At 49.1% G+C, this 15341-nt stretch overlaps 1 protein-coding gene across 2 annotated transcripts in view; it reads right to left on the bottom strand.

Moving 5' to 3' along the window:
• The window catches only part of ubxn11 (UBX domain protein 11), an 85028-nt gene that overhangs the window by 26032 nt on the left and 43655 nt on the right, over positions 1-15341 (bottom strand). For both annotated transcript variants that reach the window (XM_078567206.1, XM_078567207.1), the window contains exons 8-10: positions 14340-14557; positions 12997-13074; positions 10942-11089 (exon numbers count right to left, since the gene is read on the bottom strand). In XM_078567206.1, coding sequence (XP_078423332.1) covers positions 10942-11089; positions 12997-13074; positions 14340-14557 — 444 coding nt within the window. The remainder of the gene's footprint in view (positions 1-10941; positions 11090-12996; positions 13075-14339; positions 14558-15341) is intronic.

Raw genomic sequence — 15341 nt, 5'->3', positions numbered from 1 at the left:
AGGTTTGTTTTGATACTGGAACAGCATCTTCCAAATGAATAGAACAGGAATTGTGATTTAGAGAAAGGGATATCTGAACTGCAACATGTGGAACTGGTAGAGATCCGAGCAGGCAAGGTCGTTAAAAGGGTTCTTACCACCTTGCATTCTGTGAAGGGGACGGAAGAGTAGCAAATGCCCCATTAGCTTGTCCAGTGGAGATGGAAATTGATGAAGTTGAGTGGTATTTCGAGGAGCCTCCCCCAGCTCCAAAAGTTGAAAAGGAGACTTTGGGATAGGGAGTGAGGCCACCGTTCTCTTCTGCACCCCTTTAACTTCAGGGCCCCAAACACCCACGGTTTGAGTTGGGTATGGAGAAGGAGCAGTTGGAGGCCTCTGCAGCTCCCCAGATACCTGTAACCCCATAACAGTACACCCAACCTTCCAGTAACACGGGCTGTGGGAGGAGCACATTAGGAGGACATGGCAAGGGCATGACTGTGAATCTTTCATTCCTTATGGAGGTTACGAAGGTAACACTCTCTTTAGTGGTTTTGCGGATTCCTGTTGTGAATGAGGAAGGTTAAAATTGCAGGAAAGGAGAGGAGGAAGGTATTTTGCAAGCGGATATGGAATTACAGCATTCAAATGTTCTAAAAGGATTGCAAAGAGAACCGTTGCTATAATCCAGGGTCAAGAGGAAAAGGAGGGAGTTAAAGTGGTCCACGACAGAAGTTAAAACTGCTGTGAGAAAGAAATGAAAATACGAAAGTGTGAATGTGATGTTGAGCCTGCTCATTTTAAGATTCCGAATCCAGAATCGGAATATGAAAACTGAATTACATTTTAAGTTAAAGATGATGGTGTGGATTTATTTTGACTAAACTTTACTTCTGCAACTGTAAAAGGCACCAAAGAATAGGTGAAGACAGAGTTGGAGAGATTTTTAAGTCCATGCATGATTTATTGCTAGAATTATGCGCTAATAATTTAGGATATTATTGAGTGAGGTAATCAGTAGACAGGGAGTACCAATCCAAGTTGATATTGATCAGCGATCTCAGTTTTCTGGCAAAATGTTTACAGAGCTATAACAGATAACAGGGATTTTGCTTAAACACCATATATTTCGCCATTTAGTCATCAGGGGTTGTGGAAAGGAGTTCTAGGGAAAGATAGAGAACAATCAAAGGGAATTGTGATAAAAATGAATAACAACGTTCCGATTAAATTAAGTACTTAGTGGTCCTCCTGCAGATGTAGATGTCCTGTTGTAATCTGATGGGGGGTGGTGGGGGTCCTCCAGTATATTCACTAGCTACTTAATAGGATGAGCACTTAATGAGAAAATGTATCTGTTAGAATATTGCTAAATTGCATAAGCAAATAGATGTTAGTGTAGAGGATGAGTTAAAGGAGCAGTTACACCAATATGTTACCAGATTTGAATATGATATACCACCTCTGCCAGAACAATTTAGTAGAGTTAATGAGAAGTGTTAGTCAGTCCCAATGCACCATTATAGTCCAGAAGGAGACAGCAAAAAAAATGGTCAGATTGTTACAGAAAACATGAAATGAGTCACTGTAATTTCCTGTGACCAAGTATTTGGGTGCGACTTAAAAGGTGGACTATAAGACAGTATGGTTATCAGCTCAAACTGTCTTGATCAAAATTACCAGCATGCCTTGAGAGTTGGAGAACAGCTGGATGGGGGGAAAAAAGTGTTAAAACTTGCTGAACTGTAATATTCTGGAATAATATTGATTTTTCAGACAATGCTATCAAACTGAACAAGGCCATAATTTTCAGAGAGATGGGAGGGCTTGCCACAATCTTTCAATCATCCCTAGATACGAGGGAGGTACCCCAGAGGATTGGAGAGTGACAAACTTGACACCCTTATTCAAACAAGGATGTAAAGATATTCCTATTTTTACTTAGTTCTGTTGAAGAGTCATACGGACTCGAAACGTTAACTGTGCTCCTCTCCGCAGATGCTGCCAGACCTGCTGAGTTTTTCCAGGCATTTTTATTTTTGTCCTAGAAACTACAGCCTGGTCAGTTTAACATTAGTGGCAAGTAAGGCTTTATAAGCCATAATCAGGGAAAAAAAAATCAACAGGCACTTTGAGAGGTTTAAGTTAATTAAGGAGAGTCAGCACATATTTGAAAAAACAAATCATGCTTGACTAATCTAATTGAATTTTTGATGAAGTAACAGAGAAGGTTGATGAAGTGAATGCAATGGATGTTGTCTATATCGATTTTAAGGAATCATTTGACAAAGTAGCTGATAAAAGGCCGATTAACAAAAGTGAAGCTCGTGGAATAGGAGGGTCTGTGTCAGCTTGGATAAAGAATTGGCTTAAGAACAGAAAACAGTGAGTCATGGTAAATGGTTGTTTTTCAGACTGGAGGATGGTAGACAGTGGTGTTCCCCAAGGTTCAGTGCTAGGGCTAATTGAAAAGCAGAATACTACGGATGCTGGAAATCTGAAATAAAAACAAAAATGCCGGAAATACTCAGTAGGTGATGGCAGCATCTATGGAGAGAGAAGCAGAGTTAATGATTCAGGTCTGGGCTTTTCTTCAGAACTGGAAAACGGCAGAAATCTATTAGGTTTAGAGCAAGGGATGGTTGTCTTTCACCCTATCACAGACCTTCCTTTTGTCCTTGTCTCACCCACCCCTGCTCAAAATGTATTAAATATCCGGCATTTCCCAGTTGTGATGAAAGGTCACAGACCTGAAGGGTCAACTCTGTTTCTCTCTCCACAGATGCTACCATAACCTGCTGAGTATTTCCAGCATTCTATTTTCATTTCACTGCTTTTTGGTATATATAAATGATTTGGACATTGGAGTGCAGAATTTCTAAATTTGCCTATGATACCAAACTTGGAGGTACGGCAGACAGTGGGTATGGTACCAATCGACTGCAACAGGACATAGATAGGCTAGCAGGATGGGCAGATTGCATGTAATACAGAGAAGTGTGAGGTGATGCATTTGGCAGCAGGGATAGAAACAGGCGATAAAGACTAAATGGCACAGTTCTAAAGAGTGTACAGGGACAGAGGGACCCGAGAGACTGTGAGCATTGACATATTGAGAGAGAGTAGTTAGGGATCTTAGGCTTCATAAATAGTGCTATTGAGCAGAAAAGCAGGAAAGTTATGTTGGACTTGTATAAATCTCTGGTTAGGTCACAATTAGAGTCTTGTGTCCAGTTCTGCTCACCACACTTTGGGAAGGACATGAGGGTCTTTGAGAGGGTCCAGAATTGTTCCAGAGATGAGGGATTTTAGCTACAAGGTTAGGTTAGAGAAGCTGGGGTTGCTCTCCCTGGATCATGGGGAGATTTGATAGAGGTTTACTAGATGATGACAGGTTTAGAAAAGGTAGGCGAAGAAAAGTTGTTCCCATTATCTGATTGTACAAGGACTAGAGAATACAAATTTAAGGATTTGGGCAAGAGATGCAGGGGGGAAGTGAGAAGGAACATGTTTATGCAGCATGCGGTAATGACCTGGAACTCTCTGCCCAGGAAGAGAGTGGAAGCAGAGATGGGGACCTGAGGGAAATTAACTTGCAGGGCTATAGGGATAGAGCAGGGAAATGGGACAGATTGGATCGCTCCAGGAATAGCTGGCATGGACTCAATAGGCTGACTGGCTTCTTGTGCCATAATGATTCTAGGAGACATCTGTGTTTGAATGGGGAGTGGATCTTGAGCATTATCAAGTTGAAACCACTTCAGATAAGACACAACAACACCAGCTGGCAGGCTAAAGACATGAACTCGTTTTGAAACATGCCAATGCCGCTGAGTCCAGCTGAACATCAGAGGGTAAGAAACTAATCCCCGCGCAGCCTGAACTGATGGAAAGTTAATTATTAAAGACAATGACTGTAAAATTTCAGCACTGCAGTTGGGAAAGAGCAGGCTTGTCCAACCTTTTCGTCCGGGGTGGGGGGGGGCCACATTTCAAAATTTTTCTCACTCAAGCAGATTTCAGAAAGATAAATTCGGCGCAACATTACAGGCGAATTTTAAAAAAAAGATATGAAATGAAGCAACTTGCTGAGCAAAAGAAAAACAATGAGTAATAAATAAAGTTGAGTATTAGAGTGTAATAGGGTGAAGGTATGTGCGTCTGGTTCACTCCCTGTCTCAGGATACTCACGCACTCACCCTCACCCGCTGTGAGGGTGGATCAGAGTGCATGATGGTGCATGTGGGCGATGGTGAACTGGGAGTGAGGCAGACTTATGGGCACACTCTGACCCCACGTACTCTCTCTCTCATCTTCCACCCCTCACACCCTCTCCCTCTGCCCACTCACACCCCCTCCCTCAAACACTCTACCCCTCCTCAAACCCTCTACCCCTCCCCCTCACACACTTCCACCCTCCCCCTCACACACACTCCTCCCCCCCCACACACAGGCGCTCTCTCCCTGTCACACCCTCTACACCTCACACCTCCTCCCTCAAATACTCTCCCCCCTCCTCCCTGAAAACTTCTCCCCCTCCTCCCTCAAACCCTCAACCCATTCCTCCCTCAAACCCTCTCCCATCACTCAAACCCTCTCCCGCCTCACCCTCAAGCCCTCTCATACACACACACTCTCTCTCCTCTCACTCACACACACACACTCTCTCCCCCTCCCCTCTCACTCACACACACACACACGCTCTCTCCCTCCCCTCTCACACACACACACACACTCTCTCCCTCCCCTCTCACACACACACACGCTCTCTCCCTCCCCTCACACACACACACACACACTCTCTCCCTCCCCTCTCACACACACACACGCTCTCTCCCTCCCCACACACACACACACACACACACTCTCTCCCTCCCCTCTCACACACACACACACTCCCTCCCCTCTCACACACACACACACACTCCCTCCCCTCTCACACACACACACTCTCTCCCTCCACTCTCACACAGACACACTCTCTCCCGCCACTCTCACACACACACACTCTCTCTCCCTTCCCTCTCACACACACACTCTCTCCCTCCCCTCTCACTCACACACACACACTCTCTCCCTCCCCTCTCACACACACACTCTCTCTCCCTTCCCTCTCACACACACACACACACACACACTCTCTTTCCCTTCCCTCTCACACACACACACACACACTCTCTCTCCCTCCCCTCTCACACACACACTCTCTCCCTCCCCTCTCACACACACACTCTCTCCCTCCCCTCTCACACACACACTCTCTCTCCCTCCCCTCTCACACACACACATACTCTCTCCCTCCCCTCTCACACACACACACACACACTCTCTCCCCTCCCCTCTCTCACACACACACACTCTCTCTCCCTCCCCTCTCACACACACACACACTCTCTCTCCCTCCCCTCTCACACACACACTCTCTCTCCCTCCACTCTCACACACACATACACACTCTCTCCCTCCCCTCTCACACACACACACACACACTCTCTCTCCCTCCCCTCTCACACACACACACTCTCTCCCTCCCCTCTCACACACACACTCTCTCCCTCCCCTCTCACACACACACTCTCTCCCTCCCCTCTCACACACACACTCTCTCCCTCCCCTCTCACACACACACACACACTCTCCCTCCCCTCTCTCACACACACACACACACACACTCTCCCTCCCCTCTCACACACACACACACACACTCTCTCCCTCCCCTCTCACACACACACACACACACACACACACACACACTCTCTCCCTCCCCTCTCACACACACACACACACACACACACTCTCCCTCCCCTCTCACACACACACACACACACACTCTCTCCCTCCCCTCTCTCACACACACACACACACACACTCTCCCTCCCCTCTCACACACACACACACACACTCTCTCCCACACACACACACACACACACACACACACACGCTCTCCCTCCCCTCTCACACACACACACACACGCTCTCCCTCCCCTCTCACACACACACACACACTCTCCCTCCCCTCACACACACACACACACACTCTCTCCCTCCCCTCTCACACACACACACTCTCTCTCCCTCCCCTCTCACACACACACACACACACACACACACACACACACTCTCTCTCCCTCCCCTCTCACACACACACACACACACACACTCTCTCTCCCTCCCCTCACACACACACACACACTCTCTCTCCCTCCCCTCCACACACACACACACACACACTCTCCCTCCCCTCTCACACACACACACACACACACACTCTCCCTCCCCTCACACACACACACACACACACACACTCTCCCTCCCCTCACACACACACACACACACACACACTCTCCCTCCCCTCACACACACAACACACACACACTCTCCCTCCCCTCACACACACACACACTCTCTCCTTCCCCTCTCACACACACCCCCCCTCACGCGCTCTCTCTCTCGCTCTCCCCCCTCACGCGCTCTCTCTCTCGCTCTCCCCCCTCACGCGCTCTCTCTCTCGCTCTCCCCCCGCACGCGCTCTCTCTCTCGCTCTCCCCCCTCACGCGCTCTCTCTCTCGCTCTCCCCCCTCACGCGCTCTCTCTCTCGCTCTCCCCCTTCACGCGCTCTCTCTCTCGCTCTCCCCCCTCACGCGCTCTCTCTCTCGCTCTCCCCCCTCACGCGCTCTCTCTCTCGCTCTCCCCCCTCACGCTCTCTCTCTCTCGCTCTCCCCCCTCACGCTCTCTCACTCTCGCTCTCCCCCCTCACACACTCTCAATCTCGCTCTCCCCCCTCACACACTCTCACTCTCGCTCTCCCCCCTCACACACTCTCACTCTCGCTCTCCCCCCTCACACTCTCTCGCTCTCCCCCCTCACACACTCTCACTCTCGCTCTCCCCCCTCACACACTCTCGCTCTCCCCCCCTCACACACTCTCGCTCTCCCCCCCTCACACACTCTCGCTCTCCCCCCCTCACACACTCTCGCTCTCCCCCCTCACACACTCTCGCTCTCCCCCCCCTCACACACTCTCGCTCTCCCCCCTCACACACTCTCGCTCTCCCCCCCTCACACACTCTCGCTCTCCCCCCCTCACACACTCTCGCTCTCCCCCCCTCACACACCTCTCGCTCTCCCCCCCTCACACACTCTCGCTCTCCCCCCTCACACACTCTCACTCTCGCTCTCCCCCCCTCACACACTCTCGCTCTCCCCCCTCACACACTCTCGCTCTCGCTCTCCCCCCCTCACACACTCTCGCTCTCGCTCTCCCCCCTCACACACTCTCGCTCTCCCCCCTCACACTCTCTCGCTCTCCCCCCTCACACACTCTCGCTCTCGCTCTCCCCCCTCACACACTCTCGCTCTCCCCCCTCACACACTCTCTCTCTCCCCCCCTCACACACTCTCGCTCTCCCCCCTCACACACTCTCGCTCTCCCCCCTCACACACTCTCGCTCTCCCCCCTCACACACTCTCGCTCTCCCCCCTCACACACTCTCGCTCTCCCCCCTCACACACTCTCACTCTCCCCCCTCACACACTCTCACTCTCCCCCCTCACACACTCTCACTCTCCCCCCTCACACTCTCTCACTCTCGCTCTCCCCCCTCACACACTCTCGCTCTCGCTCTCCCCCCTCACACACTCTCGCTCTCGCTCTCCCCCCTCACACACTCTCGCTCTCGCTCTCCCCCCTCACACACTCTCGCTCTCCCCCCTCACACTCTCTCGCTCTCCCCCCTCACACTCTCTCGCTCTCCCCCCTCACACACTCTCGCTCTCGCTCTCCCCCCTCACACACTCTCGCTCTCCCCCCTCACACACTCTCTCTCTCCCCCCCTCACACACTCTTGCTCTCCCCCCTCACACACTCTCGCTCTCCCCCCTCACACACTCTCTCGCTCTCCCCCCTCACACACTCTCGCTCTCCCCCCTCACACACTCTCGCTCTCCCCCCTCACACTCTCTCGCTCTCGCTCTCCCCCCTCACACACTCTCGCTCTCGCTCTCCCCCCTCACACACTCTCGCTCTCGCTCTCCCCCCTCACACACTCTCGCTGCTCTCCCCCCTCACACACTCTCGCTCTCCCCCCCTCACACACTCTCGCTCTCGCTCTCCCCCCTCACACACTCTCGCTCTCGCTCTCCCCCCTCACACTCTCTCGCTCTCGCTCTCCCCCCTCACACACTCTCGCTCTCGCTCTCCCCCCTCACACACTCTCGCTCTCCCCCCTCACACACTCTCGCTCTCCCCCCTCACACACTCTCGCTCTCCCCCCTCACACACTCTCGCTCTCCCCCCTCACACACTCTCGCTCTCCCCCCTCACACACTCTCGCTCTCCCCCCCTCACACACTCTCGCTCTCCCCCCTCACACACTCTCGCTCTCCCCCCTCACACACTCTCGCTCTCCCCCCTCACACACTCTCGCTCTCCCCCCTCACACACTCTCGCTCTCCCCCCTCACACACTCTCGCTCTCCCCCCTCACACACTCTCGCTCTCCCCCCTCACACACTCTCGCTCTCCCCCTCACACACTCTCGCTCTCCCCCCTCACACACTCTCGCTCTCCCCCCTCACACACTCTCGCTCTCCCCCCTCACACACTCTCGCTCTCCCCCCTCACACACTCTCGCTCTCCCCCCTCACACACTCTCGCTCTCCCCCCTCACACACTCTCGCTCTCCCCCCCTCACACACTCTCGCTCTCCCCCCTCACACACTCTCGCTCTCCCCCCTCACACACTCTCGCTCTCCCCCCTCACACACTCTCGCTCTCCCCCCTCACACACTCTCGCTCTCCCCCCTCACACACTCTCGCTCTCCCCCCTCACACACTCTCGCTCTCCCCCCTCACACACTCTCGCTCTCCCCCCTCACACACTCTCGCTCTCCCCCTCACACACTCTCGCTCTCCCCCCTCACACACTCTCGCTCTCCCCCCTCACACACTCTCGCTCTCCCCCCTCACACACTCTCGCTCTCCCCCCTCACACACTCTCGCTCTCCCCCTCACACACTCTCGCTCTCCCCCCTCACACACTCTCGCTCTCCCCCTCACACACTCTCGCTCTCCCCCCTCACACACTCTCGCTCTCCCCCCTCACACACTCTCGCTCTCCCCCCTCACACTCTCTCTCTCTCTCGCTCTCCCCCCTCACATTCTCTCTCTCTCGCTCTCCCCCCTCACATTCTCTCTCTCTCGCTCTCCCCCCTCACATTCTCTCTCTCTCGCTCTCCCCCCTCACACTCTCTCTCTCTCGCTCTCCCCCCTCACACTCTCTCTCTCTCGCTCTCCCCCCTCACACTCTCTCTCTCTCGCTCTCCCCCCTCACACTCTCTCTCTCTCGCTCTCCCCCCTCACACACTCTCGCTCTCCCCCCTCACACTCTCTCGCTTTCCCCCCTCACACTCTCTCTCTCTCGCTCTCCCCCCTCACACTCTCTCTCCCCCCTCACACACTCTCTCCCCCCTCACACACTCTCTCCCATCACATTCTCTCTCCCTCTCTCCCCTGACATTCTCTCTCTCCTCCTCTCTCTCTCTCTCTTCCCTCCACATGCACACTCTCTCAAGCAGTCTCCAGTCACTCACCTACTCAGATGCCTGTGGGCCCTGCTCCTTGCTGGACGCCTGGTCCCCGCTTCCCAGCATCTTCACCTCTGTGCTCCCCGGCTCTCAGCTCCTCACCCCTGGGATCCTCAGGCCCCGAACGCTCTGCGGTTGGTATTTGCTGCTCCTCCAGTCACAAATTGTTTCTCTCTGACATTTGCCTCTGATTGTTTCTCTCCCCGTGCTGTGAGCCTGTCTGTGATTAGCGGAGCAGCTCCATGCAGAAACTCCCATTCAAACCTATCTGTTTGACCCGGATTTTGTAAACTGGCTCCGGGGCACACATCGAGGGGCTTTGAGGGCCAACTCCGGCCCACGGGCCATATGTTGGACATGCCTGGCATCGTGATTTGGCCAATCAACTAGAACTGAAAGTTCAACTACTAAGTTGTTTGACTCAGGTTGACAGTATCTATAACTCCTTATGTGTAACTCTTTGTTAACCCCAGAAAGCAGCAACTTAACCTGGCGGGAACCAATAACTAACACTGGACTGATGATCCATTGGTCGCTGTATGTACCGTTATCTTTTCTAACATTATTGATATAATGTTCACATTGTATTGTTTTTATAACTAACATTAGATTGTGTGGTAGTGATAGTTTTGAATCTGTCTTGAAGATACAATAAAATCTTATCAATGGAACTTGCACTTCCTGTGAATTTTCTCAGAAATCTCAAGTATAAGAATCATAAACCTGTAGGCTCCCGAATGGGGTCCTACAGTTAAAGATGCTAGTTCAATGCAAGTTGCTGTTATATGGGGATGACTTCGGCAGGCTCTGGGGCAGGAGATTGGCAGAACACAGGTGCAGTCACAGCCGATTTCAGGGGACCAATATCCTTTGCCTCTTTTCAGCTGGTGAAGTCTAGTTTCTAATCAGCTGGGAGCAATTCAGAACCTCTCCTTTTCATCAATTTCAATGGATAAGAAAAATCAGGTGTGTGTGTGTGTGTGTGTGATGGGGGAGTTGTATAAGGAGCAGGGTTTGTGGCAGGCAACTGTTCTGTGGGCAAATGTACAACTGTTGGTCAATTCGCTTCCGTCAATTTTGCGTCCCACAGAAGTTTAATTTCAGCTCCAACTTGATATTATTTCCAGAGGAGTTTGAGAGAGACAGTGAGAAGGCGGGTGACTTAGGTTAATCTATGAAAAAGGGGTAGGATTGCTGACCATTTTACTACCCCTAAAAATTCTTCAGTGTTTATGATGTCAAACAGGCACAACCAGTGAAAACACCTCAGCAGATGAGGTGCCAGCCAGTTTTCCCAAAGTCTAGTGCCTTTCTCTAAACAGCCTGAGTGAATATCCTGCTACAGTTCATCCAGATACAATTGTCCGCTCACACCCACCTGGAATTTCACTCGTCTCCTTTAGAACCTTGGAATCTTGCTGTGCTGAGACTCTGTGGATACGACTCCCTTCTATTGTCTGTCCCACGCCGGGGAATTCTGCATGTAACCGCCTGTCCCGAAAGACCACATCTCTCCTGTCAGTTACCTATTTAGGCCACAAACCACAAAGACCATTGCCGGTTAGATGCGGCTTCACTGTACTTGCGGTGCCTCCCACAGACCTTTGGGAACGACTGCATTTTCCAAAAAAAATTATTCCCCCCAAATAGAGGAATATTGCGCCTTCATCCTGCCTTGTGGCTGGCCCAATACACCTATAACCATAATCCCCAACATGCCCTGGGTTGTTGCTCTAATCCTTGGCTCCTTGCAGTTGTGTGGTAGTTGACCGTAAAACAAATAAATCCAGGCACTCTCAACTCATGCCCAAGGCTTATGAGATCAGCTAAACTAATCAACCTGATAACATGACGCTGCTCAAAGTTCATCGCGTGTTCACAGGATTGGTGAGGAAGTATTCTGATTCCAGGGCTGAGATCAGTCGGTTGTGCTGAGGATTAGTTCCATGGGTACTGGTCCACACTCTGATCACTCATCCACAGTGACCATTCTTCAGCCAAGGACCATGGTGTGCTATTCAACACTGGAAGGCATCTTAGTTGAGCCCGGTTCTGTTCTCACTTCTCTCCATATCCCTGTATGGTCGAGCGGGAAGTGGGGAGCTGGGTGCTGGACAGTGAACGGCACTGAGAAACCTGGCTGATGTTTTTACTTTCAAGCCAGATTTTTTCTTGTTTCATTTTGTAGGTGCCATTGACTCCATCTTATGAGTGTCTGCTTGCCACATGGATTGCAGAAGAGAACACACAATGACACACCACCTCCTACATTGGACAACCTGTATGAAACTACTAAAGAGAAAGATCTTTGCAAGTTTCTCCCCATTTCTGAAAAAAGTTCACTAAAAGCTCCATGTTACCATTCTAACATTACAATCATTTCTTGACGACTTGCATGGAAACCTATCCTGAGTTTAAGTCTCCAAACTGCTAGAAGGTCCAAGAAAATTTCCTATCTGCCTCAGTGAGCAAGCCCCACTTATCCAAGCTCAGAGAACTGGTGATCTTTCTGTTGATCAGGACACCCATTAAGTCATTGGTTGCAGGGTTATCTGGAGCTGAGTAGAAACCTTCCCAGCTTTCTGTGTCATATCCATCCCTCCAACTCCCAATAATAAATCAGGACCAAAGCATAACATTATCAAGTCTGCTTCAGAGAGTTGCCTGAGTCCCAATATCCCAATGCCAACAGCCTCATCTTGAAGCCAACTTGATCCTGTACAGACTCTCATTTTCCTCACCCAAATACACAAGGGCGATAATCAATTCTATCCGGCTGTTCACACACGCCGCCCCCCCACCGCTTTAAATGCTCCATCAAAACATTGATCTGTAATCTAGATGATCCACCTCTAATTAGGCATCAGACATGGTTCAGTGGGTAGCACTCATGCTTCTGAGTCAGATGTTGTGGGTTTGAGCCCCATTCCAGAGACATGAGCATAAATTCCAGGTTGATACTCCCAGTGCAGAAGAAATGCTGAAGAAATTCTGCATTGTCTGTGGTCCTGTCCTTCCAACGAGATGGTGGACATAAAAGATCCCACAATCACTATTATGAAGCAGAGAACGAGTGTTCCCCTGGGTATCCTGTCCAATATTTATCTCTCAACCAACATCAGCAAAACAGATTTTCTAGTCACTTATCCCATTGTTGTTTGTGGGACCTTGCTGGGCACAAATTGGTACCATGAGCTCTCCAATACAACAGTGACCATACTTTAAAATTGCTTATTTGGCTGTAAAACACTTTAGGACACCCTGAAGCAGTGAAAGATACTGTATAAAAACAACCTCAAAATTCACAACTCGACAATCTGCAGATCCTGTTAAAGGAGTTAATTAAATCAACAAAATGTTTTGCTCTTGATGCTATTTGATCAAGTACAGTTGTGTTTTTCCACTACTAATACTTTGTTATTTAGTCTTTTACCTTAATTGGAACTCCTTCTGGGTACCTGTTCTGCAGCTCTGAAGGGAAGTATCCATCCATGATATCTTGCACACAGTGCTAAGATCAAGCAATTAGGAAAAAAGAGAAATGGTTTTTGTTAAGTCACTATTGTGAGTTGTGATCAGAAATAACATCTAATATAAAACTGGGTAACACCCTCAGTCTTACACAGTTGTTGATGCTCCTGCATTAAGTCAATAATAATACACTTTGTATATAAAATGGTACAGCACAGAAAGAGGCCATTCAACACAATACATTTGTTGGCACTGTGAAGGAGCTATTCAATTAGTCTCATACCCTCACACCACCTTCATAAGCCCTGCAAATTTCCTTTTCAAGTAATTACCTAATTCCCTTTTGAAAGGCACTATTGAATCTGCTTCCACCATCCTTTCAGGCAGTGCATTGGAGAGCATAATAATGTGTTGAGTACTAATTTTTTTTGCTATAGTTATATTAAAAAAGGCAAACGGCTTGCATTTATAGAGCACCTTTCATGACCTCAGGCACTTACAGCCAATGAAGTATTTTTGAAGTGTGACTGTTGTGATGCAGGGAATGCAGCAATTTGCACACAGCAGGTTCCCACACACATATCATATAATTTTTTTAGTGATGTTGATTGAGGGATGAATATTGGTCAGGGCAGGTCTTCTTCAAAATAGTGCCATGGGATCTTATACTTCCATTTGAAGGGGCAGACAGGGCTTCGGTATAACATCTCATCCAAGAGAAGGGACCTCTGACAGTGCAGCGCTCCCTCTGTATAACCTAGACTAAATCCATACAGTCTGGTTACCGACCCTCCTCCCATTCCAAAGTTTCTATCTATCTACCCTTTTCAAAACCCCTCATAATTTTGAACACTCAATCAAGTTTCCCCTTAATCTCTAAGGAGATCTACCCCAGTTTCTCTCGTCTAGCCACGTAATTGAGGTATTTCATTCTTGGTACCATTCTAGTAAATCTCCTTTGCACTCTCTCCAAGGCCTTGATATCCTTTCTAAAAGTGTAGCCCCCAAAATTGGACCAATGCTCTGGATAGAGCTTAACCGATGTTTTATAAAGGTTTAGCATAATTTCCTTGCTTTTGTACTTTATGCCTCTATTTATAAAGCCATGGGTTCCTGTGTGCTTTTTTTTTTTAAAAACAGCTGTTTCAACTTGTCCCACTATCTTCACAAATAAATATAAAGGACCAGCTATAACATAAATTCTGTGTTCAGTGTGTGTCTTGCTGATCTCCAATGGCATGTCATACAAGGTATGTTCTGTTAGATTGTAGGTTATATTAGATTTTATGGTGCACACTGGTTTACCTGTGTTAACGGTTCATTAAATGATCTGAATGGGCCATTAAACATCACAATCCCATTCTTGAAGAGCGTGAGTGGTACAGGTTCTGGTCTCTTTAGCCGAGCTCCTCCCATGACGTGCTCAATCTTAGCTTCCCCTTCACCAGCCAGAATATTCAAATCTGTTAAATTTTCCAGAACCAAATCAAAGTCCATCTGAAAAGATGTCATAGCCGCATCACCTGTAAACATAGAGTTGTAAGAAACAGCATGAAAGGGAATATTAACACCAATGCTCCTCATAAATAGGGAGTTTCAAAAAGTTTTATAAATAATACATTGCATTTATGAGGAAGCTAGATATGCACATTAGAAATGAATAACAAGATATGCTGATAAGGTTAATTGAACTAGGTGGAGGCAGCTCATGTGGAGCATAAACATTGGCTAAATGGCCTGTTTCTGTGCTGTAAAATTCTATGTAATTCTCTGAATTTACATTTCTATTGTGATCCTCAAGGGACAGCAGCATCATGCAACACTTTGCAGACCATGAGGGGAAGAGAATTTTGAAAGGAGGCTAGGTCAAAGAGAAGGGTTTTGGAACCAGGGGAGAGGGTTATGAAAGTATGGAGGGAGGGAACCGAATAGAAAGTTTCCAAAGACAGAGTCTTGTGGCTGATAGAATGACCAACCAGGGGGGAAATGATGAAAACAAACTGTAGCCCAGAATGAATGCAGCAGAGAGTGAAGATAGAGATGTACAGCTAGAATAGATCACAGAGGTATGGTGAGCCAGGGTCATTGAGGGATTTGAAGGTGAATGTGATGTACTCATAAATGATCCATAAGGTACAGAAGCCAGTGTAAAGTGGCAAGTGTGAGGGTGTATTCTGGGTAAGCTGTAGTTGGTAGAGGGTAAAGGCCTGAAGCTGGAAAGGAAAATATTGTAAGTCTATGTTCATAGCGTTTCCTTCTCGGCAAGTGTTTGAGAGAGAGGGAGGTGAGGGAGGAAAGGAGAGGTAG

This window comes from Cetorhinus maximus, chromosome 21, assembly GCF_964194155.1.
Source record: "Cetorhinus maximus chromosome 21, sCetMax3.hap1.1, whole genome shotgun sequence".
In the NCBI taxonomy this organism is placed as follows: domain Eukaryota; kingdom Metazoa; phylum Chordata; class Chondrichthyes; order Lamniformes; family Cetorhinidae; genus Cetorhinus; species Cetorhinus maximus.
The sequence above is the reverse complement of the archived record's forward strand: the minus strand, read 5'-3'. Positions and strand labels throughout refer to the sequence as shown.